Raw genomic sequence first — 26,708 nt, 5'->3', positions numbered from 1 at the left:
CGATTTCATAAGCAAGATCACTACCCACTAAGCCAAGCCGGTTGTCAAAAATGTATATAAATATTGCCATGAACCTTTGAACTTGTAAAAAATCATGAAAAGCGCGAACGAAGGACCAACAATAACATTCAAAATGTGACTTTAAGGACTGTATCGTTAATTATAGGGACACAACAAACCTCGTCTAAATGTTGAAATGTGCATAATTTTGTATTATTATGGCTCGAGAGTATGATCTGAAGGTAATTGGTAAGCACTATTTGATATAAGAAGGTCTGATATTTTTTTTATTTTAGGGACTTTATGTTACTTTCATTAAGGTCTAGCAAATACATTTCGGACAACCCCTAATCTGGCTTAATTTGAGAATATCTCAAAGACTTTTTGTACGATTTCGACAAACAAAGGTTAATATGCTGCCAAAATATATTTTTTAAGAGTCCTCTTCATGGTTGTTCAATTGGGTACTTGCAGAATAAATGCGGTGAATTTATATAATTTAAAAAAACGCATTTTTGAGCAACGTTCCGGTTTGCCGTAAATTTTTGATACAAGCAGGATGAGAGAAATAGATAAAAAAATTAGGCATAGGCCAATGTCTAATAGACATTCATGGTGTTTGAACAGTGCCTAAACCAGATCGATATAAACAGTGTATGATAGTTAAATTCGACATCAAAGTCGGAGTTAGCGTAAGCACCATGCCACATTCTCTAAATGGCCGCCATACACAGATCATGAACTTTATTTTTTTTAAATAACAGTGGCTAGACTATGTTTAGATATTCTGCTTTGTGGATCATGTGTCGTTGAGGTTCGCACTGTACAATTTTTTTTCGCAATTGTGTCGTCTTGTACGCACTTTGTGAATTTTCTAGTAGCATTTGTCCGAAATCGTAATTGGTACTCGGGAGGATTAAGTCAATGCTGTCTAAACCACATGCTTTACGTCGAGTTTCTAGGACAAAATGCGTACCTTATTATGTGCCTTATTAAGCCCATGTCTTGTTATAAGAAAAAAATATAATAGCAAATAAATACGGCTACTCAAAGTTGTCTCCATATTTAACGATACAGTCTTTAGTCGACAATTATGTTTTGGCCGACTAGCCGACTAGTCGGCCGACTAATCAGCCACCCAAGCGCCGACTAGTCGGTAGTCGGCCTAGTCGGCCAAATCAATCAATAGTCGGTACATCTCTAAAAAAAACATATCATCTTCTCGCTCTCACGTATGACATTCTTTATCTGTGCAATGGACTAATAGGGTGGCGCCATCTGTCATAACCTTTGAGTGTGCCTCCTCATTACCATACCCATTTTTGTGCTATGCTACCCGAGCGATGTGCAAGTTTATTTATAAAATAACCGTTGATACACTCACCAATAACATGTTCCTCGACAAAGGTCCCAATAATATCTGATACTGATACAGTCTTATTTGTAGAGCCACAAGAGCGTGTCACATATTTTTGCGGCCCTTAAAGAGTAACATATTATTGCAGTCGACTTTACTGGTGTGGGACTCTTGTTTGCTACGTGAACGCAGGAAACAAATAGTAACAATGCGTGTATAAAATAAAATAATTTATTAGGTTACAACAGTCATGCAATATAGATTCACGGATTTTTAATGAAATACTGGAGACATGATCTTTAAAACAAAGTTCGAATGTAGAACAATAAATAGGGACAATCCAATCAAAATACAATATTTAAAATGTGTTTCACTTATACAAACCTATCTTAACTAGCAATATCCTCGGCCATTCGTCACTGGTGTCTGTCATGAACACAAAATCTCTGCATAATCTACTCATTTAAATGTAAAATTGAAATTGGCAGTTTACTTATGGAATTTCTTGCTGGGGTCTTTGGCCATGTCTACGAGGGTCTGGGCGGGCTTGAAGGGTGCTCCGTAGTGTCCTTGGAACTCCTCCATCTTCTTTACCAGTTTGTCAGCTCCGAATTGATCGACCCACCTGAGGGAATATTCAATTTATGGTATGGAAAAAAAATCAAACAATATTTACGGCGGAGTTAAGAGTTTTGATAGACTGACCAATATGTTTACCTCAAAGACATATGTAACTCCGTATAAACAGCTACAGTCTAAGACGAAAACGTACCTCAGAACCATAGGGGAAAAGGTACGGTGGCGTAGATGGCGATTAGGGTTGCCAACTTTTTTTTAGTGAAATATAGTATTTTAGAAAATTCCATCTAAAAAATATAGTACACCGAAATAAAATATAGTACGGTACACATTATAATCGATAACCAAGTCGTAGAGATCGTTCTTTCTGTCCACTCTAAGGGGCTCCATCCGGTTTTCATCGGTTTTTGACAAGTTTTGTGTTGCATGGGTTCTCTTATTTAAGTATCGTCGAAAGTTGTATGGCCGAATATCACTTCCCAACTCACGTTTCGCGCAATTTTATTCCGCCGAATGTTCATTTCCCAACTTAATTGTTTTATTTGCCAAGCTCACATTTACCAACTTAACATTTGACCTTTTTTAAAAAAGCAAACTTTCATGTTGTTGAATGTTTTACTTAGCGTAATATATAACTAGTTTATTTATTGTATGTAATGTACCAAATGTTTTATTGAACACCAACAATATATATGGCGTATTTCGAAAAATATGCAATATTGAGTCTTCTATCACTTTCTAAATGTATTGACACTATTGACAGGTGTGCAATTTTTACTTACGTACCTATTAATATTCTTTTAATTTCAATATGTACCTACTTACTTTTTTTACAAGACCCATATTAAAAAAATACCCATATTATAAGTACTTATATTTTTTATGAAATTTGACATTGTTTTAAAAACATTTTTACTTCAATGAAATCTAGACTTTTATAAAAATGCAAAAGCGATTTTAATTTTAAACTAATTAAGGCAAAAATTTTGACCAAAGAACCAGTTTCGGTCCTAAAATAGTTCAACTTTGATGCTAAATATCACAGAATCAATGAGCTGTGAAGTAGGTACCTAATTATGGGATGCTAGTTTGTTTAAAGACGATTCTGTTAATATGATATGCTTCAGAAACTATCGTAATATTCATAATAGCAATGGATTTAAATCGAAGCTCATCGGAGTAGAGAATCCCTTTAAGAAATGTCGTTATTTAATATATCATGGAAAAAATACAAATGTTTGCAAACAACGGTGGCTTTATACGTAACTGCAATATTTGCAGGACAGAACGAAGTAATGAAATGTACAGTGAAGGTTAAATATGAATAAAAGCGCGAGCGGAGCGAGCGCGAAATTTTTTTCATTATCATAACGCCGCTCCTGAAGGTTTGACCCTAGTGTAAATTCGCCACTGGCATGGACCCCAAAAATATAGTACTTTTGCGTACTATATATGCTTCATATAGAATATAGTACGCTAGGCCAAAATATAGTACAGTACTATATTCAGAGATGGGCAAAATGTAATCGACTAACGATTAACGATTAAAATTACAAGATTTAATTGCGACTGACGATTGAAAACCACGAATGATCAATCTTAGTTGTATAGAGCGCGACTAATTTAGTTGCAACTAAATTAGTTGCCGATTGATTTCGGACAACTAAATTTTGTAATCGACTAATTAGTTAGACTTATTTCTCGCAACTAATGTTGACAGACTGATTAGGACATCTTAACGAATGTTTAAACATATCATCATGTATTACCTACTTAAGATATTTTAACCATTTCTAAGGAGTTAGATCGGTGTTCTAACTATTATTTTGCTACTATAGTCACTTTGAAATTGGATTATATTTCTCTTATCTAAGGGTAAATAAAAAATGGGTACTTTGTTTGTGCATTAGTAAAATAACATTAAAAAACACAATAAAAGTACCCGGTTGACTGGTTTAAATACATTTCCAAAAAAAAATAATGTTTGATTTATTTTTTGAATAATTCTACAACCGTAAGAGTTAAGTCGCTAGTTTTTTAGAGCAATTCATTGTATTTGACCTACGGAACCTTCCCTTAAAATTAACGGAATTCAATAAAAACATGGTGTATAGTATATACCAAATATCGTGAAATTCGTTGTTGCCATTATATAAATTTGAATGTAGAATGCCGCAAGGAAGATGAACAATAATTAACGCTGAGAGTTCTTTACATTACAAAGAGGTTTAAATATTTTAATGACAACAAAATAGTGCGCGTAGATAATAGATAAACAATATGCAGATGTTTGATTCAATAGAACGTCTTATTTTTAGAAGATGCGTCGGCCCTTGCACCAAAATGAAATTATTTCCAGGTAAGTAGGATTAGTCATTTAGCCCAATGTTTTGTCACCACGTGCCACTAAAAAGAGTTTTACTATCGACAGAGACAGCAAAATACTGGTAATTTCTATGTCTAAGATTTACTCAGTATCGTATAATTTAAAGTATTGCAATAACATACTTAATTGTTTTGTTTGCTACTTGTGAACACTGCAGTTTTTCGCTATTTTTCGTTACCGATATATCGTTATAATATTGCATTGTCATTCAAGCATTACAAATTAAACGTGTATACGTAATTTTAGCTCAATCGGTCCAATATATCTACTTCAAAATAATCCACAAAATTCCACCCAAACCAACATAGTTACAACATACGAGTACCTCCAATGTTATATACATACCTACTTGTAGTTACAAATAAGATATAAATGCAAAAACGGCCGACTGTGTAGTTTTAATGATTTATTCGTGGAATTTAGTCGATTGAAACTAAAACTAATTTAGTTGTTAGTCGAACATTCCCACAACTAATTTAATCGCAACTAAATCAATCGCGATTGAATAATGACGATTGATATTTTTAGTCGATTGATTAGTTAACTAAAAAATCAATCGATTGATGCCCATCTCTGACTATATTATATAGTACGGTTGGCAACCCTAATGGCGATACACCTTTGAGGACGCACGGCTAGATGGCGCTAATATTAATATTTGACATTTTAACACATATCAAGCTAAGAATTTGGGCCAAATTGTCAAACCTGAGGTTTAAAAGTTTTAAGCTTGTGTCGAGAGATGGCAGTCTATGCACTGTGATTACATATTTTACTTTGACAATACAAACAACAATACAATCAGAATACAATTTTACATTGACAGTAATACTTGATCCTCTTTAGTTTACCTAAACAGAACTATAAATTAAGTTAGCCATACAATCAATGTGATTTACAATTTTTTTTTAATGGTGACCCAACAGTTTGATGCAAACTACTTAAAGGTGCCGAAGTAAGGTATTTTTGGTTGTTGGTACCTGAAAGGTCCTCCAGTGAATGGCGGGAACCCGAGTCCGAACACGGCGCCGACGTCTCCTTCCAGAGGGCTGTGCAGGATCTTTTCCTCCAGGGACAGGACCGCCTCATTCACAAATCTGTTGACATTTATACAATTTGAGATCACTCATGACTCTAACAAAATAAGATGGGTCTGTGGTGCCTGGATAATACAGGAGTGCTGCCATAGATAAAGTCTCCTATGAATTAAAAAATATATCCTAGGGCACACAAGAGGTGCATAAGATCATTCCCCGCCGTGAGCAACCGCTTTGGTCTTGTTCCAGTCCGAAATTATAAACAGCAATCTTAGAGCCGCAGCCATTATCTAATAACTTATCAATTCGAAACCTGATTCCCTTTTTAAAATGACGAACAAAATGTATTGCTAGTATGTACAGAGCCCAGGCCCGCCAGACCTTCCTCAAATTCTCAAGGATGAAATTTTGGGACAATGTAGAGTTCATATCGGCGGTTAATGTGTGCATATTTTCTAGTTCGGCCCATTGGCCAATTTTTTGCTATCAAGTGATGAAGATGAAAAAAAAAAGTGCTTACTTTCCTTAAATTCTCAAGGCTGATTTTTATATATGTGTTAGAGCACGTTGTTAGAAATTGGTTATCATCAATGCCAGACCGTTTCCGCCGGCCATAACTTTTACCAGACGCGACAAAGTTGGCAAAAAACGACTCTAACTTACCTCATTTTCTCAAGCCTGATTTTGATATATGATACGCAGGGACCTGTAACTAGACCATTTGTAAGCAGCCAGACCAATCGGATGGACCCAACCATCCGCCAGACCGACTTAAAGTTTCGATATGAGCATTAGTAGAATTGAAATATTCCGGGTCTATAAAAGCTAAAAACTTATTACGTCAAGTATACAATATACACGTAGCTTAATGTAGAAAATTCAAGTTTTTAGCTTTTAGCTAAAAACTTGAATTTTCTACATTAAGCTACGCGTTTTTAGCTTTTAGCGTTTTAAGCTACGCGTTTTTAGCGTTTTTACTTTAAGTCGGTCTGGCGCATGGTTGGGTCCATCCGATTGGTCTGGCTGCTTACAAACGGTCTAGTTACAGGTCCCTGCGTATCATATATCAAAATCAGGCTTGAGAAAATGAGTTAAGTTAGAGTCGTTTTTTGCCAACTTTGTCGCGTCTGGTAAAAGTTATATTTATAATAAAATACACATGTACTTACGCAGTGTAAATAAAATTCATAGCTTAAAATTAATCTTGCACCACATATAAACTTTCATTTTTTTATTTCCTTAGAAGTAAAATTTTTGAAGTCGCTTATTACGTCAAGTATACAATATACATACACGTAGCTTAATGTAGAAAATTCAAGTTTTTAGCTTTTATAGACCCAGAATATTTCAATTCTACTAATGCTCATATCGAAACTTTAAGTCGGTCTGGCGGATGGTTGGGTCCATCCGATTGGTCTGGCTGCTTACAAACGGTCTGGTTACAGGTCCCTGCGTATCATATACCAAAATCAGGCTTGAGAAAATGAGGTAAGTTAGAGTCGTTTTTTGCCAACTTTGTCGCGTCTGGTAAAAGTTATATTTATAATAAAATACACATGTACTTACGCAGTGTAAATAAAATTCTTAGCTTAAAATTAATCTTGCACCACATATAAACTTTCATTTTTTTATTTCCTTAGAAGTAAAATTTTTGAAAGTCGCTTATTACGTCAAGTATACAATATACACGTAGCTTAATGTAGAAAATTCAAGTTTTTAGCTTTTATAGACCCGGAATATTTCAATTCTACTAATGCTCATATCGAAACTTTAAGTCGGTCTGGCGGATGGTTGGGTCCATCCGATTGGTCTGGCTGCTTACAAACGGTCTAGTTATAGGTCCCTGCGTATCATATATCAAAATCAGGCTTGAGAAAATGAGGTAAGTTAGAGTCGTTTTTTGCCAACTTTGTCGCGTCTGGTAAAAGTTATGGCCGGCGGAAACGGTCTGGCATTGATGATAACCAATTTCTAACAACGTGCTCTAACACATATATAAAAATCAGCCTTGAGAATTTAAAGAAAGTAAGCACTTTTTTTTTTCAACTTCATCACTTGATAGCAAAAAATTGGCCGATGGGCCGAACTAGAAAATATGCACACATTAAACGCCGATGTGAACTCTACATTGTCCCAGAGTTTCATCCTTGAGAATTTGAGGAAGTACTGGCGGGCCTGGGCTCTTGATCTATTGCATGTGGCTTCTAAAATTGCGTAATTTAATTTTGATCTAATAAATCGATTACCTAACCTATTGTTAATACTAAATAAATTCCAAAACGATATTTTGAAACCATCATGTCGCCAGTAGCTCGGTGCTAAGTGACTTGCTTTAGAAGACGAACAAAAATAGGGTTGCTTCAAGCTAACTTGAATATTCCAAAAAAAATGTAAGCTTACCTCGAGACCATTCTCAACTGTTGGTCCTCAACAGTGTTGGCACCCAGAGGCGCCAACGAGTAATTCTTCACCAGCGCGATGGCGTCCTGGTTGATCTCCTTGTTCTTGGAGCCCTTCTCGTACACGTAGAAACCCTTGCTGGACTTGCGGCCCATGAACCCGGCCTTCACCAGGTCTTGCATGATGTTGATGTTGCCACCGCTGATGCGGTCGCCGAAAGCCTAAAATTGTACACATATTATAGTATGTTTGACTTGTTTCTGCAGATATTGCAAAGTTAAAGGAATCTAAACTTCTAAAGCATATTTTTATGTTGCACTTTCACAGATGGAATTCTTTTTTAGTACTTGTCGTTTAAAACCAAGGCCCTTGGTAATTAATTAAAGCAGTGATACTTGCGATGATCTAAGCTATTTTCAAGTGGCCTGACAAAACCAAATACCTTGCCATCAGAATGAGATCGTTAAGAAAATTCTTAAATCCATCGGAAAAAGAGGTTGTCAATGGCTGAATTAGAGTCTAAGTGGACCCTAATTCTGTGTGAGTTCTCGCACTGTGTATAAAAGGTCCCTTAGGAATACCGGACATACCTTGGCCAGATCTGCCGCGATGTGAGAGCCGACGTCGATACCGACTTCGTCGGCCAGTGTGGCGGCGCCCACGGGGAAGCCGAACTGTTTCGTCATGTTGTCCAGGGCCTTGGGGTCCACTCCTTCTTGGAGTAGCCTAAAATTGAATAAAAATAGTATTAATATTAATAAGTTTTTCGAAAAAAATGTCCTCAGAATGAAATGTATTTACCAAACGGGCTCAAATATACGCAATCCAAAATTTAAGATTTCATACAGACAGGGTAGGAAAGGGTTTGACGAATCGGTAGAGTGGCGCTGTGGTGGTATGGTTTGTACTGAGCTTCACTGAGCACATGTGTAGAAGCCACCCGACTGACGGTGATTTACCACACCGAATATCCTCACTCAGCATAGTAGAGGATTCTGGTAGTGTAGAAGTCAGCGCGACTGTGGTGATGCCGACGTAACCATAGGCCTTTCTGCTGCTCTTGCCGAGTGATTTAGGCCTATGTAGGGAACTTGATATGCTATGGTATATTTTTTGCTCACCGAATGGCCTCGCTGAGCATGGTGGAGAGGATGCGCGTGGTGTAGAAGCCGGGCCCGTCGCCGACGGTGATGACGACCTTGCCCTGCTTGAGCCCCACGGCCACGGCGGCGGCCGACGTGTCGGCGCTGGTGCCGGGGTGCGTGATGATCTCCAGCAGCTGCATCTTGTCCACGGGGGAGAAGTAGTGCATGCCTGCATGTCAAATAAATTATTATATTTCAAATCGTATGAGGGTTTACTCAAATACCTTGCCCCGTATACGTCCCAGACAATATAGACTGTAATGATCAAACTAATCAGTCGCGATTTTTGACTACATTATTCCAGGTTTTACAAAACTAATCAAACATTTTGTGCTAGCAAACCTGAAGTAAACAGTTTCTAAAAGAGACTAAATAATCATCTTAAAACTAAAACTGATTTGCATTGATGAAAGCTTGATGTCGATGACTAGCCAGGTCCACACTGACCGAGCACCCTCGTGAGGAAATGCCGCCGACTTTCCGAACAAATTTGCTCGAGCTAGGCAAACGTGCGCGCATGAGCACGGACGTTTTGCGCGCGAGGCAATTGCCTCGCGAGGCCGTTCGGTCAGTGTGGAGTGTGTGGACCCGGATATTGAACCAGGAGAGGTGAGCAATATGAACATACCAATAACTTTCTCAGGCCTGCTGCTTCCAGCTGCGATCTTTGTAATAGGAATGGCGCTGGTGTTGGTGGCAATGATGCAGTGTTGCGGCACCACCGCTTCTAGGTCCTTGATGACCTTGTGCTTGATGTTGATGTCTTCGAACACTGCTTCGATGACGCAGTCCACGTTTTTGAACTTAGCGTAGTCGAGTGTCGGGGTGAGGTTGCCTAGGATTCTGTCTTTCTGGATGCTGGAAGTGAAAGTTCATTGGTAATTAAACTGGAAAATATGACTTCTATCGATATTTTGTATTCAATGATGTCACTAGAAAGGATATCAAACGAAAAAAAAAATTATAGCACTAGCAAGGTACTTAAAGTAAAAACTTCAGTAATCATGCTATAGGCATGTGACGTTTCACGGGTAAAGGTACCTTTTGGCGGTTGGTATTTTCGTGGCGTTTGACCCTATTAGTTAATACTAATAGGCATGTCTAATTAACGTTGTTATAAAATTTTGTAGACAACGTTAGCGCAAACTGTCTTAAGGAATCTTTTTACCCGTGAAACACCACAAATTATTAATATTGGTTGGCATGTAATAGGGAAGACGACTACATAAAAAATATGGTATTCTATTTAGTCCGTTAGTTAGATCGTCCAAAAATACTGAACACATATTTTTCGCTTTTTCTAATTAATGAAAAAATACAAAGACACACACCAAAGTTCCGGAGTGGGGGCTTGTGACGTCACTTTTAAGTAAAAATTGTACCTAGGCGTGACGTCACGCGAAACTTCAACGCACTGTACGGTCGTCATTTTTCGTTTACGAGAAACAAAGAAAAAATATGTGACCAAATTTTTTTGAGAATATAACTGACGGACTAAATAGTTTTTTTTTGTCGTCTCGCCTATTGTCATTTATCATAATCGATATTATGTCATATCAATGATAAAGAGCTCAAAGTACAAAGCCCAAGAGAATGATTCAGTTAATCTATGGAATCAGGCGTTGCTTCGCGGAAATCCATGTAATCTTCTAGATTTTGATTGATTCAGTTGTTTTACAAAGACCCGAATTAATAAGTGCATTAAAGCAACTTACGCGGTCATCCTCTTCCTCTTGACAGCGTTGGCCAGACCAGTCTGAATCTGGCCAACACCGCGGTACAGTCCAGCGTTGGTGGCGTCCTTCATCACAACCTTGTAGCCTTTGTCGATGGACACGTGGACGATACCAGCGCCCATCAAACCCGCGCCCAGCACACCAATCTACAACAAATAATAGTTCGTGTGTTACCGGAAAAGTACATTTTACATCAATTCCAACTCAATTCCACACTCGTACGGTAAGTGTGGAATTGCACGCAGGCGGAGCGGGAGTTATAAAACTTCAAATACCATAATTAACTTTTTACATTGTTTTTTTTTTGTTCCAAAAGTGTTATGAAACTGATTAAAAACATTGAGTGTAACTCGGGGCGTAAGAATATTGCAAACTTAACTTTCTCGTTAACAAAATAAAACTTTACTTTAAATTCACGTCATTTTAAATATTGTCTGGAGATTGCACTAAGGCAAGGAGAATGATCTTTGTAGACTCAAATGAAGTCACTGCACACCACTTGGCAATAAAAATAACTAGCTAACTCGCTAAGTCAGGGAAACTCACACACGTCATGGGTCGCAAGATCTATAATAACCTCCCGAATGCAATAATCGCTACACCTAATATAGCAATATCTAAAACCAAACTTAAAAATTGGCTTATAGAGCAGTCATTCTACGATTATAAAGAGTTTTTTCTTTTTACAGATAGTTCCTAGTCTTAAACTATTAATTTATATACCTACTTATTTGAGATTATATTTTTAATTTGACATGTAATTTATTTATTACCAATAAAATGAATATGAATAACGTTTCATGTTCATGTCCAATCAATTTTACGATAAACAATGTCGAATGTGTCGAACCTCATTCTACTTGTGTCGGGGTGCCAGTCTTGGATACATGTATGATTACAAACAGCCTTTTTAGATGGGATACTTACAGTCTTGACATCAACTTGGGACTTGCCAAATCTGTTCTTCTTGCACTCAGTCTGTCCCCTGAAGAGGCCGATGAGGCCCTTGCTCTGTGGCGTCATGGCCAGCTCGCCAAACCCTTGCGCTTCGGCCTCGTATCCCGCCGCGCGGCCTTTGTCCACTCCCGTTCGGACTACTTCTAAGATCTATGAAAAGTTAACATTATTACACTTTTTAAATGTTGGAGTCCGATTGTAAGATTAAGATCAGGCAAATCATTATGTTCCTCGGCATATGTGCTTTTCCTGAGTCATCTTGACAGAGTTCTGCAGTCTGCTATGAGGAGCTCTTACTTGAGATAGTTTACTAAACAAAACTATTAGTTGTTGTTATAACGTTACATAGGAGCTTTACGATCTGCCACGGACGTAAATATAAATAGGAATCTAAAAACGCTTAGATCAAACCCAATCAAAGAATTGGAAGGGTCAATCTGCGGTAAGAGTAACATGAGTCACGATTTTATAGCATGTTCCATTTATTCTCGATGCAAGTTCAAGTGATAATCCATCTCTTATTTAATTTGCAGCTGTAGTTCAAATAAACACGCAATGACTCGTGACTCACGTTACTTTTACGTGGATTCACCCGAAAAGCTACTTTATTATTAGTCCCTATCAGGTCTTCAATAGATTTTTTTTAATTTACGTGATGCAGTTTCTCTCATCAATATTTTTCAAATTAATTCACCTTAAGTGGGGCAGGGTAAAGTCCTCTAGACGCCTTCATAACTTGCTCTTTAGCTTTATTGAAGATCATGTTTTTGACCATGTCCCATTCCATGACAGTAGCAGTAATTTTATTGATAAGGCCAGTCTTGGTTCTGTCAACCTTGATTTTGCCTGCTGCAATGTCTTTTGCAATTTGAACAGCTACATTTTCTAAATATTTCATTGTGTTGTCCGCAGGCAGGCCCAGACCTAAAATGAACAAGATTTTGAGAATGGTACAAGTACATATTATTATAAATATTGTTTATGAAACATTTGGGTAGAGTACATACTTAACGAAAGAGAAAAATACCTAAACAGAAATCGAAAAATAGATTCTAGATTCAACAAAATCCAGACATGTTTTTTTTTTCCTAAGTAGGTTTATTGCATAGTAGTATTGTAGATCATGTTTGATACAAGAAGAGATTGTACTTTTCTTTAAATTTAATACTTTTATCAAAAATTCTACAACCTTTTGTCTCCATCATCACATAAGCTAGGGGATGTACACCTAAATACACCATGACGTTGCATTATGTATGCAAATATTCAGCTTCATCGGAAACTAGGTATATTAAAAACACATACTACAAGTTAAACAAAAGCTTATTCAAGAAAAACTCACCAGGTCCAAGGGGAGATACTAATAAATCAACAATTCCAAGTTTTTTCGCTTTGTCTGCCTTTACTGTCTTTCCTGTAAGTGCTAGGTCCAAAGTCGTGGGAATAGAAGTGAGAGCTGGCAACCTGAGAAATAAAATGAATTTCATGACTAGTCTTGAAATTTGGCTTAACCCTTGATCTAGTGATGTCCTGCTGCTGAAATTTTATATGGTTGTTACAAAGTAAAGATTCCAGTGAAGTGCTATGTGAAGAGTTAAGATCCAACTACAATTTGTATGAAATGTGTTGAGCAGTCTATCTGCAGTTTACATAAAAGTTCATCTGTATTGGGCTTCAAATAGCCATTTCAAATTACCTCTGAGTGCCACCACCGCCAGGCAGAAGCCCAAGCATTACTTCCGGAAGCCCAAATCCAGTCTTCTGATCCTTAACAGCAATGCGGTACTTGCATGCTAGCGCGGTCTCTAGCCCGCCTCCCAGACAGCTGCCTTGAATAGCAGCAATGAAGGGCTTGCGGGATGCTTCCATTCTCCTAAAGATTTCATGGCCTGAAAATGTTTATACATTTTAAATAACATTAATAATAGTTGTTCAACTCATACTAGCTTAATACACTTTTCACTTACTCTATTATGAGAGAAATTGAAAAAGAAAATAGTTTTTATAAGGATATTACATTTGTTATTAGGAGATAAGAAAACTTTCTTAGTAAAGTTGATTATTTAATTAATGTTAGAAATCTTCATGTTTCATTTGCAAATACAGTAATTGGCGCTAAAGAATTCATATCAGTGTTTGGAAAGAGACAATTAACGTCACATCAGCAAGAAAGAGACAACACTCTATGAAAACGATAAACCAATGTGCATTCTTTATCGGGTACTGTACTACCAACATAATTATAACAAAAACAAATTGAATGTGGTTTTAATCTTGAAATATAAGTCATAATTCAGTCCCGTTAACATTGCATAAGTTTTGGCTACAAGCCATACTAACATGGAATTCAATGCATTTGGATCATTGACTTCCTGCATTTGTTGGATCATCATGGTTACATAAATGAAAATATGAACCATGAATTCTTCATAAGATGATATGACCATAGAACTACTGTTTTAACATGGTTTTAACCAGTAGTAACCAGTATGAGCAAAATATAGTTACCTCTCTTTGATAAATTAACTACTTCTTCTTTTGTTTTGCAAGCTTCAATCATAGAAATGTCTGCACCAGCAATGAAACATCCTGGTTTGCCAGATATCAGCACAGCAGCTTCAATGGAAGGATTTGATTCAACTTCATTTAAAACGTTTGTGACCTCATTCATCACCTCCGTGTTAAGGGAGTTTACCTACAAACATGCATAAACTTGAGTATTTCAACATAAAAACAAAAGAAATATTTCTGAAGTTACCTTAATCATATGACAATCATTGAAACGAATAGTTATAATAATTATAAAAACCAATATTGCAAACTAAGTGATAGAGAATACATATTGTTTTTTTATAAGTTTCTGTTCTACCGACCTTAACATTAGGGGAGTCCAATGTCACCACATACACGCCGTTGACTATTTTGCACTTGGTATGTACTTGATTAGCTGCGGCCGCTGCATAATTTCGACTTTGGAAGCCTATATTAAACAATTATTACCAGTTAACATCACAATTTTACATAAATACCATGTACCAAGTCTTCAAATTATACTTGCTCTTGCAAAGTTTTAAAGTCTGAAGTCTAATCTTACCTGCCAGAAACTTAACATCTTTTCTATTTTTCAGGATCCTTACGACACTAAGTAATTTGTGATTGGCCATGTTGCAACTACCTAACTTAAACAATAAATTAACAAAACTAAATGACTATTAAATAATTTTAGGCCAGACTTTGAACCTAAACTTTCGTCGTGGAATTGGATGTCGGAGGGGTGACAACGCGGGGGGGCAGCGGAGGTGACTGACTGACATTGACCGAGTCGAGTGAATGGAAGAACGATGAATGATCTAAAATGTCAGAACTAAAACCATTTGAGTTACTTATTTCAGTTTTATTTTATCTTTTCATTTGACGTATACATATATTTTCCAAGTTTCAGAGTTATGTAGTTTCTTTTGCATCTACAAAAAGTAATTAAAATCCACTAGAAATTGCTAGAAATAGCCACAAGGAATATCACAGTATAATTTTTATATGACATATTGCTGACCTGAATAAACAATATGACGACATGATGGCGACACAGATTTGTGGCGCGAATTACAGTTTGTACTTTTTCTAACATGAATGATAAATAGAAAAACAGAAAAGATAAGTACTAATAATAAGAACTGGAGGGAGAATAATACGCTGTTCCTTTCTATAGAATGAGTTTTGGTAACCATTGCACTTTTAACAGCCCCTTTAGTACAACTTGCCTTGTCGCGCGCGAGTTCATACATCAAGCGCAACTTCAAGTATGGACTCGCGCGCGACAAGGCAAGTTGTGCTAAAGGGTTTGATATATATATTTAAGTAGGTAGGTAATTCGATCGTCTCAAATTGAGATTGTGGCGGAATGATGTGAAGAGTTGGGGTAGTGTTGCTGGTAGTCCTTGAGTCTGATCTAGCAGTTTGCTTAAAATAAGAAATATTATTATGTACTAGCTTTTGCTCGCGGCTTTGCTAGCGTTTAATTCGAAAATTGCGGAATGCTCCATACAAACTTCCACCCCCCAGTTTACGGAAGTGGTAAGTTAGAAAGAGACAAAAAGTGGCCTACGTCACTCTCCATCCTTACAACTATCACCACTTAAAAAATCACGTCTATTCGTTGCTCTGTTTTGCCGTGAAAGACGGACAAACAAACAGATACACATTTTCCCATTTATAAATTATAATATTAGTATGGATACATAATCCGTTTTGTTCAGTATGCTATTGTGATAAGAATAATGGCATTTAAATGAAAGCTCTACACAACCACGACTGAAGGTGACATGTTTTCCGGTACGAGTAAGTAAAGTATACTTAATATATTTATATTATGATAAGTAAATCCACAATTCTCGTCATATAATTGATATATAAATACAAACAAAGGTATTAGTGAACCCATGGTCAAATTCAGACAATCAATTTACTTATCTTATAAGGTACAGCGGGACAGATCTCGACTGGGGGGGCAAATGTAACTGGTCCATTTTTTCCAAGTTTTACAATGTTTGCATTATTAAATAGAGTGTCCACCGGTTATATATGGTACGCGTGTTCAGTGCATGGATACATGTAGAACTCAACATCATAGTGTAATAATGAAAAAAATAGATTAGTTATAATAGTCCCCCAGTCGAGATTTGCCCCACTGTACCTTATTTTATATCAAGGTCCATACTAGGGTTGTTTTGTTACAGATGAGGGTTTACCGGAGTCGGAACCGGATGCGGTAAAAACGCATTTTATCCACTAGTGGGTAAAGTAATTTGACCTTGAATATAGTCAAATTAACTGCTTTAAAATTGATAAAAGTAGGTGAATCTAGTATGAAGATGATTTACCACCTGTGGAACTACTGGAAGCAGTGATAAACGCATTTTTGCGTTGTAGTTTCCTCGCTAGAGTGAGGGGAAAAGTTTTGTGTTACACAAGGGTGCAAATGTATTTCACTTCTCGTGTATTGTAAAACTCGCTAAGTTCAGGATTCTATTCTCGAACCACTCGCTTCGCTCGTGGTTCAACTATAGAATCCTTTCACTTGCTCGTTTTTCAATTCCACACTCGGCGTTAAAATACAACTTTGCCCCCTTATATAACAAATAACTATTTCCCCTCACTAGCTCGGAAACACGTGTTTTATCCTTTAATGCCAGGGGGTAAAAACGCATTTTATCCACTAGTGGGTAAAGTAATTTGACCTTGAATATAGTCAAATTAACTGCTTTAAAATTGATAAAAGTAGGTGAATCTAGTATGAAGATGATTTACCACCTGTGGAACTACTGGAAGCAGTGATAAACGCATTTTTGCGTTGTAGTTTCCTCGCTAGAGTGAGGGGAAAAGTTTTGTGTTGCACAAGGGTGCAAATGTATCCGATTGTCTGACTTCAAACTCAGGCAGAAATGGCCAAGCAAATTTTTTGACCTCTATACCGACTACCTGTAGGTATTAGAAAGCTCAATTAGTCAAGCTATTTTAAAACAAATTAAAATTTAAAACAAATAAGGTCCGAAGGGTTACCATCGTATTAAAAATGCCGATGGTAACGCTAATAGTACTTAGTAGGCGGATGCTGTCAATGTGTGCCAATTGTGCCAAAGGTCCCATACCAAGGATTAACAGGCATCTCTAACTTTTTTACACAGCCAACAAACTGTTTTACAGTTTGGCGAAGTTTAATGATATGCATGTGTAAGTACATTGTCTTTTTTGTTAAATAAATAAAAAAAATCTGGGCGAGCTCATTCCATCGTAGGCCACGTCTTTCCCCATGGCTAGTCTGTGGCCAAGAGTAAGCCCATTTATAATTATAATATATAAAACAAAATAAGCCATAGCCGCTATAAAGAGTTCCACAATAGTACGCCAATAGAAGTCAAGGTTCAAGTTATACTAAAGGCGAACTGCATTGTCGGCGGAAAATGTTTTGTGAGTTGGCCAGTCTGGAGAGTGGGTAAGGGGGCTTAAATGGACTGACGGTTGCCATGGTAACGGGGGAGGGCCCACCACTTCGGGGCTTGCAACAAGTGGGAAATCATGATAAATGTCAATTGCAGTGATTTAATACACCCTCTGAAGAATCTGATTTTTGCTTTTTAGGGTTCCGTACCAAAAAGGTACAACAGGAACCCTTATGGTGCGACTCTGTCCGTCTGTCTGTCCGTCTGTCACATTCCTAAATATCTCGAGAACTACTAATGCTATCAACTTGAAATTTGGAATAGTTGTGAACATTGTAAACCTCTACAAATAGAAAGTATAATTTTTTTAAATATATTAATTTTAATTGTAGAAAATGGCCAAAATGAAAGGGGGCAAACTGTAAATTTCAAGTTACTAGGTCAAGTGGGGTATCGTTGAAAAGAGCTCAAATTGAACGTAAATAAACTATTTTTTATAATTTTTTTGTTGTGGAAAAAAAAAGAATTTTGAAGGAAAATGTAAAAAAAAATACCGTTCCCCCCCCTTATCTCCGAAGTTTACCAACGAAAAATTATGAAAATTTTAGTAAACATTGGTTTTATGCTATATATTACAGGAAAAATATAATCGTGTTTGTATTTTGAATACTTTTTTTTTAATTCACAAAAAACTTTTCAGATTTTTACTTTCAATTTACCCACCCTTGCGGATGTATATCGTACTTAAAATTAATACGAGATGTTACGTAAACCATCTTCTGTCCAATAAAGTAAAAACTGTTTAAATCGGTTAATATTATAAAGAATTATCCCTGAAAAACCAGGTCGTGCAAATTAGTTAGCAAATTGACCGGGAGATGGCGCTATACACTATAATACTCATTAGTGCCTATACTTTTGTCTTCTAGTCAAGTCATTAGAGTTATATGAAAATATGAGATTATTTTTACTAGGTAGTTTGAAAGAAAGTTTGTACGGAACCCTCGGTGGGCGAGTCCGACTCGCACTTGGCCGGTTTTGTTGTTATAGCATAGCAGTCCAAAAGTACCTATACAGTCATGTATGTTTGAGGTTGTATTTATTGATATTTAATAGCATAGCAGTAGGTAGATTGTGTTGTTACGAGGGAGCAAATTTACATGTTTACAGCGAGGGCATAAATTGAATACCGAACGAAGCGAAGGAAGGGATTCAAAAATGGAATCTTGCGCGTAGTGAGAGATTCAAGTGTTAACGCCCAAGGTGGAAATAATTTTGATACCATGACTGTGATACATACTGCTTTTCACATCAGCTATAACGAAATACCAAAATCTCAGCTTCAGGTTATGGGCCCAGTATGTGGTATATTGAATATATTACAATTTGATTCGACAGCGAAAGAATTGTATGTTATTAAGAATTTCCTGTGTGAAATAGGTATTTGGTAAACATTATAATGCAGTTATCTTGAATGATAATATTGATAATCAAAGCGCTCAAAAAGCGCTTGACAAAAGGAATACTCACACAGACGGACTAAGCCTATTGATATCTATCATGGTATCGACTAGGGATGTCACGGACTTTCGCCTCCGCATCCGTTAAACAGCAGGCCCGGATCTAGGGGGGAGCGAGCTGGGGCCCTTGTCCCGGGCGCCAAGTTCGAACTTCGTGAAGTCCAAACGGCGCCACATTTAACATTTTTCAGTTTTTGCGAAAAAAGTCTAGATCCGATATGCGCAAATATTTGAGCCGTTTGATGTCGAGAGGCTTGAGCCGAGAGATTGGGGCGCGCATGATATTTTTTTTAAAGGTATGATTTATATAAGTATATAATTATTTAGTATAGTTACAGTGTATTACCTCTTAAAGACGGAAAGTGAAGGATTACGAACGAGAGGTTGTAATCTTTCTGCCGCCCGTGATAAACACAATGTTTTTCATCACACTCGCGAAGTAATAACCAAATTATAAACTAAATGTATTGAAATACCTACGCTGAAACTCGCTAAGTTCAGGATTCTATTCTCGAACCACTCGCTTCGCTCGTGGTTCAACTATAGAATCCTTTCACTTGCTCGTTTTTCAATTCCACACTCGGCGTTAAAATACAACTTTGCCCCCTTATATAACAAATAACTATTTCCCCTCACTAGCTCGGAAACACGTGTTTTATCCTTTAATGCCAGGGGGTAAAAACGCATTTTATCCACTAGTGGGTAAAGTAATTTGACCTTGAATATAGTCAAATTAACTGCTTTAAAATTGATAAAAGTAGGTGAATCTAGTATGAAGATGATTTACCACCTGTGGAACTACTGGAAGCAGTGATAAACGCATTTTTGCGTTGTAGTTTCCTCGCTAGAGTGAGGGGAAAAGTTTTGTGTTGCACAAGGGTGCAAATGTATTTCACTTCTCGTGTATTGTAAAACTCGCTAAGTTCAGGATTCTATTCTCGAACCACTCGCTTCGCTCGTGGTTCAACTATAGAATCCTTTCACTTTCACTTGCTCGTTTTCAATTCCACACTCGGCGTTAAAATACAACTTTGCCCCCTTGTATAACAAATAACGATTTCATCACACTCGCTCGTAAACGGTGTTATTACATGCCTGCATACTGACACGGAATGAGCATATTTTACCGCCCTGGGGCGGTAAAGTGAATACCTGGGTGGGGCCTTCTGAGGCCTTCCACGACCTGTCAAAAATTATAAGATGGCGGATGAATATTCGGAATTTCAGCGTAGGTATTTCAATACATTTAGTTTATAATTTGGTTATTACTTCGCGAGTGTGATGAAAAACATTGTGTTTATCACGGGCGGCAGAAAGATTACAACCTCTCGTTCGTAATCCTTCACTTTCCGTCTTTAAGAGGTAATACACTGTAACTATACTAAATAATTATATACTTATATAAATCATACCTTTAAAAAAAATATCATGCGCGCCCCGACCTCTCGGCTCAAGCTTCTCGACATCAAACGGCTCAAATATTTGCGCATACCGGATCTAGACTTTTTTCGCAAAAACTGAAAAATGTTAAATGTGGCGCCGTTTGGACTTCACGAAGTTCGAACTTGGCGCCCGGGACAAGGGCCCCAGCTCGCTCCCCCCTAGATCCGGGCCTGCTGTTTAACGGATGCGGAGGCGAAAGTCCGTGACATCCCTAGTCGATACCATGATAGATATCAATAGGCTTAGTCCGTCTGTGTGAGTATTCCTTTTGTCAAGCGCTTTTTGAGCGCTTTGATTATCAATATTATCATTCAAGATAACTGGATTATAATGTTTACCAAATACCTATTTCACACAGGAAATTCTTAATAAAATACAATTCTTTCGCTGTCGAATCAAATTGTAATATATTCAATATACCACATACTGGGCCCATAACCTGAAGCTGAGATTTTGGTATTTCGTTATAGCTGATGTGAAAAGCAGTATGTATCACAGTCATGGTATCAAAATTATTTCCACCTTGGGCGTTAACACTTGAATCTCTCACTACGCGCAAGATTCCATTTTTGAATCCCTTCATTCGCTTCGTTCGGGATTCAATTTATGCCCTCGCTGTAAACATGTAAATTTGCTCCCTCGTAACAACACAATCTACCTACTGCTATACTATTAAATATCAATAAATACAACCTCAAACATACATGACTGTATAGGTACTTTTGGACTGCTATGCTATAACAACAAAAGCAAAAATCAGATTCTTCAGAGGGTGTATTAAATCACTGCAATTGACATTTATCATGATTTCCCACTTGTTGCAAGCCCCGAAGTGGTGGGCCCTCCCCCGTTACCATGGCAACCGTCAGTCCATTTAAGCCCCCTTACCCACTCTCCAGACTGGCCAACTCACAAAACATTTTCCGCCGACAATGCAGTTCGCCTTTAGTATAACTTGAACCTTGACTTCTATTGGCGTACTATTGTGGAACTCTTTATAGCGGCTATGGCTTATTTTGTTTTATATATTATAATTATAAATGGGCTTACTCTTGGCCACAGACTAGCCATGGGGAAAGACGTGGCCTACGATGGAATGAGCTCGCCCAGATTTTTTTATTTATTTAACAAAAAAGACAATGTACTTACACATGCATATCATTAAACTTCGCCAAACTGTAAAACAGTTTGTTGGCTGTGTAAAAAAGTTAGAGATGCCTGTTAATCCTTGGTATGGGACCTTTGGCACAATTGGCACACATTGACAGCATCCGCCTACTAAGTACTATTAGCGTTACCATCGGCATTTTTAATACGATGGTAACCCTTCGGACCTTATTTGTTTTAAATTTTAATTTGTTTTAAAATAGCTTGACTAAGTAATTGAGCTTTCTAATACCTACAGGTAGTCGGTATAGAGGTCAAAAAATTTGCTTGGCCATTTCTGCCTGAGTTTGAAGTCAGACAATCGGAGGTCAGATTGATACTGGTTAGCCTAAGGCGATGCTCTCGCAAAGTGTCGCGAATAAACGCCGTGATTTCTCGACGGCCTCTCTTATGAAGTCAAAAGCGGAGAGTGGTCTTGTGACACGTCACGAAGCGGTAATTACACATCTAACTTAGGGTCGTGTGTGAGGACTTTAGGATTTTTCTTCATTAAGTAAAACTGGCATTTACAACAGATTAAAATATATTCCAGAACCATGAATCATTTAAGGTTCAACTCGATTTCAAATGTTACCTTCTAATATTAGGTTAAAAAGTCGTTAGTAAAATAAGTACCTATGTATTATTTTTATACCTATTACTCTGACCGTGACTTCGTTTGCGTGGCGTGATAATGATGACTAATAAAATAAACTCGAACAAATATGTATAAGTACAGAATAATTCCTTCGTATTTTTACGGAAACATTCGTATTTGTCATGCTAGTTCCGACAGTGTCAGTACATCTTGTACTGAGACTGACTGAAATAGCACACGTTCGTTCGTACGTTTCCGTAAAAATACGTCGGAAATTCTTTTCACACTACATCTGTACTTAAAACTATCACCTACATATCCGGTAAAGGGCTTAACACTTGAATATCTCGCTTCGCTCATGATTCAACTTTCGCCCCCGCGCCGTAAAATGCAAATTTTGCGCCCTTGTGACCACATCTACTATTGAAATGATATTAGTGTGATGAATGCATCGATAATGTAGCGAAGAGACTACAGATATGTATCTAATCTCTATAATATACTTAAGTATGTAATCAATCGGATAAATGAATGCTATGGTAACATTAATGCCTTTTATTGAGCACTTTTCCAGACGGATTTTCTCGAGTTGTCGGGACTTAAAGGGAATTGATTCAATTCCCCTCAGGCCGAGGCCGAGCCGAGAGTAATAGGACAGGGCAGGGTGGCTGGAGCCCCCTTATTTCAACCTCTTTAAAGACACGTTCTATTTTATAGGAATAGGTAATGGACTGTACTGACTCTTAAGAGGGGTCTTAGAGCTAGAAAATAAAAAAGATCAAAAGATACGGCACTCGGTCAAGAACTTGAATGGTAGATTTGTGATCGCGTTGATTTTAACGTTTTAATATTAGCTCAATAAGTCTGTAACTCTTTCAGTCTTGAAACTTTAACATCCGTTTAAAATTATGCTACCTAGACGCATGATAGTCTAATCTTTCGGCTATACAATTATGAGGGGCTTTGCTTCGTCTGTGAATCAAACCGACTTAAAAGTGAAAAAAAAAACATCGCTACTTTTAATTTGATGTTAATCAAAAGAATAGTCAAAAAATAATAACTCTTCTGAAGTAGGTAACATACAATTTTTAGAGAAAGGAACAACGTGAAAGTTTGAGTCTAATTTCAAGAAAATCAATTGCCGTCCGTCGACGACGTCCGAAAACTAGCGATATTATCACTCCATAGATAGCATTGATTATACGCAAAACATACCCGTCTAATTACTTAAATATTTTTTAGCACAGGTTTCCTTATTATAAGTGCACGTACAGATAAAATGATAAAACTTATTTCAATACGGGCTTTGTAAGCTAGACAGATGGCAAATTTAAAACAAATAATTTTTAAGAAAAAAAAACCGCCGCTTTTGGGGTTCTTGTGAAAGGTACTTGCGAATGTTGGATTATGTAATGTGTATTTTTTAAAACTGCTTTTAATGTAAATATTTGATTATTTGATGGAAATACAAATGATATATTTCGTAAATAAGGATTGAGGAGTTCCCTCAATTCCTCAAGATTCATGAATCCGATATACGATTATAAGAAATCGAGCTTGACTAAACTTGACTTGAAAACTCAATATGCTTAACAAACATATTAACAAACAGAATCTTCTAACATGAGCTATGGAGCATGAGCTGAGGAGTTCCGTTCCGATCACCATTAGAAGTTCCACCTCTTCCATTGTCACTATTGTTCATGTAAGTAGGTACTTGGTTTTCTGATACAAATACCAAAGTCATTATGTGTGAAGTTCATATTTGAGGAGTTCCGTTCTGATCATCATTAGCAGTTTCACTGCACCAAACCAAATGCCACTGTTCTGAACGTAAATGCATGCAGTTCTTATAAAAATACCAAAATCACCGTGTGCCGTTCAGATTTGAGGAGTTCCGATCTGACCATCATCAGCAGTTCCACTGCACCAAATGTCACTGTTCTGAGCAAAAATGCATGCTGTTCTGATAAAAATACCAAAGTTATTATAAGTGTGCCGTTCAGATTTGAGGAAATCCGTTCTGATCATCATCAGCAGTTCCATTGCACCAATAAATGCCACTGTTCTGAACGTAAATGCATGCTGTTCTTATTAAAATACCAAAGTATCTATAATTGTGCTGTTCAGATTTGAAGAGTTACAGTCTGATCATCATCAGCAGTTCCACTGGACCAAATGCGCGCTGTTCTTATAAAAAACCAAAGTCATTATAAGTGTGCTGTTCAGATTTGAAGTTCCGTTCTGATCATAATCAGCAGTTCCACTGCACCAAATGTCACTGTTCTAAACATAAATGCATGCTGTTCATATTAAAATACCAAAGTCACTATAAATTTTCCGTTCAGATTTGAGGAGTTCCGTTCTGATCATTATCAGCAGTTCCACTGTACCAAAATGTCACTGTTCCGATCGTAAATGCATGTTGTTCTTATAAAAACATAAAAATCACTATTTCACTTCGTATGCTCAAAAAGTGCACCTTTATGTCGTGCGTAGACGACATAAACTCGCATTTTAGGCTCTAGAGCATGAAAGTAAAACTTTCTTCTAAAACTAAGGTAATCGGTCAGCCAAACAGTTAAAACATATTGCACAATTTTACTGAGCAATAAAATTGTGTAGATGACAAAACTTGTCAAATAATTTATTTTTGCTACAATTTATTAGGATTCCGTATTTTCTTTCATTAAATTTAGTAAATTCAAAAATGCTCCGAAATGTTTGACTTGGCAGGAAACCAAGCATCTGAAACCCTGATCACATGATAAAAAAAAAAGTAAGTTGGCGGGAATTGGGTGTGTTCTTTCGTTTTACGATGATTTCATGGTGTAAATTGCCGTGAAAAATAAAACACATACTTATTGTTCAAAACGTGTAAGCTCAATTTGACCCACTTCCCGGTGTCCGATTGAGTTGAAATTTTGCACACATATGTAAATCACGTGACAATGCAATATTATGGTATCATGTAGCTGATCTGATGATGGAGCAAAAAGGTGGTCATAGGAACTCTGTTATGAAACGTCGTATCCCCATCGAGTAAGGGTTTTTTAGAAACGTCTCGGAGAGCAGTAGATGACTGTTGAAAGAAAGGTACCTTACAGTCGGCGATAAAAGCTTGTGCCAAAAATGAAATTTTTGCAAAAAAACTTATTTCTTATAAACCTATAATGTAAAATACCCTATAATGGACGGTGATGCCATTATGGACAAAAAAACACAAATCCTTAAAAATAAAATCCGTAAATCTAAAATTAGTTTCTAAAAACTGACGTTACGGCAATGTACCATGAACTAGAGTTGTAGAGCTGTTTAATTTTAAAGTTTCATTTAATTCGGTTATTTCTGAAGGATTTGGCGGCAAGATAAAAGTCATCAGTTTACTGAAAAAAATATTAAGACGAATTCTTAGTAATGTTGTTAAGAGAGTTGAGTTCATGTATAAAATAATAAAAAAATAATACTCGGTGTAAACTTGAATGACTGTTTTACTTACTGCATTAAGCATGAGATAAGGTATAAAACATACTAGTTTGTTGCTCCAAAGATATAAAGAAGTAGCGTTATTTTGCGAGTGTCCATTACTGGAACCGGAAAACTGCGTACCTCCTATGTTGCACAAGGAACAATTTACAAAACCAAAATTTACAAGAAACAATCCTATGTTAAAATAACCGAAACTAATTTTATTTATGGTATATAATTTTGACTCATTGAGTATCAACTGGCTTTAAAAGTAAAATTTTAAACTTATTTCACTGTCCATAATGGGGGATCCATTACTGAAGAACTGCCGTCCATAATTGGAGAAAAAACACCTAGTTTTAATTTGTTAACTATGAAGAAACCAATAGGAGTATCTATTCTGCAATACGCTTGAAATGTAAAGGAAGGATAGGACATTCAAGATTTAATACGCTTAGGGGTAGAGTTTTTACATTTATCAGTGAAATATCAAAAACAGGCGAATTTTTTTCTTAAACTGTCCATGATTGGGTCCGTTACCTTAAGCTATATACATGCCAAGTTTCATGCTTTCTGCCCAGGGACTATACATTTATAGTAATTCACTTTTTCCGCCCCGCACTATTACTTTAGACGCCGGGAAAGAATGGCTTACAGGGTGAGTAGGTATATCGGATAGTGATACGAAGCATATTAAGCCCTTTTCACGGCGAGGAATGTATAGTGCTTTTCTCAAACTTGCAATGAAATAGGGTAAAAAACTGACCTTGAAAACCTTCCATTTTAAGAAATGTTCATACGCCGTCATGTATCTTACTTTGGATTTCGGGGGCAGTAAGTTACTATATGTCCCCGCCCCCGCGTCTCTTCTTTCCCGGCGTCTGACGTAATGTACTATTCCTCGCAATCGAAGTGAAAAGCAGAGTGTAAAACAAGGGCATAAATGTCAATTTTTACCCTCGTCTACTAAAATTGCCTGGCGTAATAATGGGTCACT

The 26,708-nt window shown here is 37.0% G+C and overlaps 1 protein-coding gene across 1 annotated transcript; it reads right to left on the bottom strand.

Annotated features, from left to right (window-relative positions):
* Nucleotides 1-1,574: 1,574 nt before the first annotated feature.
* LOC125227314 (trifunctional enzyme subunit alpha, mitochondrial) lies at nt 1,575-14,884 on the bottom strand. The gene is made up of 14 exons (XM_048131598.1): nt 14,692-14,884; nt 14,471-14,577; nt 14,106-14,292; nt 13,294-13,486; nt 12,940-13,061; nt 12,292-12,521; nt 11,568-11,747; nt 10,620-10,786; nt 9,533-9,762; nt 8,881-9,073; nt 8,350-8,485; nt 7,760-7,980; nt 5,303-5,419; nt 1,575-1,982 (listed from the first exon to the last, which is right to left on the bottom strand). The coding sequence occupies exons 1-14, from the start codon at nt 14,759-14,761 to the stop codon at nt 1,847-1,849; spliced, it is 2,289 nt and encodes a 762-aa protein (XP_047987555.1). The 5' UTR covers nt 14,762-14,884; the 3' UTR covers nt 1,575-1,846.
* Between the last annotated feature and the right edge of the window lie 11,824 nt (nt 14,885-26,708).

This window comes from Leguminivora glycinivorella, chromosome 6, assembly GCF_023078275.1.
Source record: "Leguminivora glycinivorella isolate SPB_JAAS2020 chromosome 6, LegGlyc_1.1, whole genome shotgun sequence".
NCBI classification, from domain to species: domain Eukaryota; kingdom Metazoa; phylum Arthropoda; class Insecta; order Lepidoptera; family Tortricidae; genus Leguminivora; species Leguminivora glycinivorella.
This window is presented reverse-complemented; position numbering and strand designations above follow the sequence as displayed.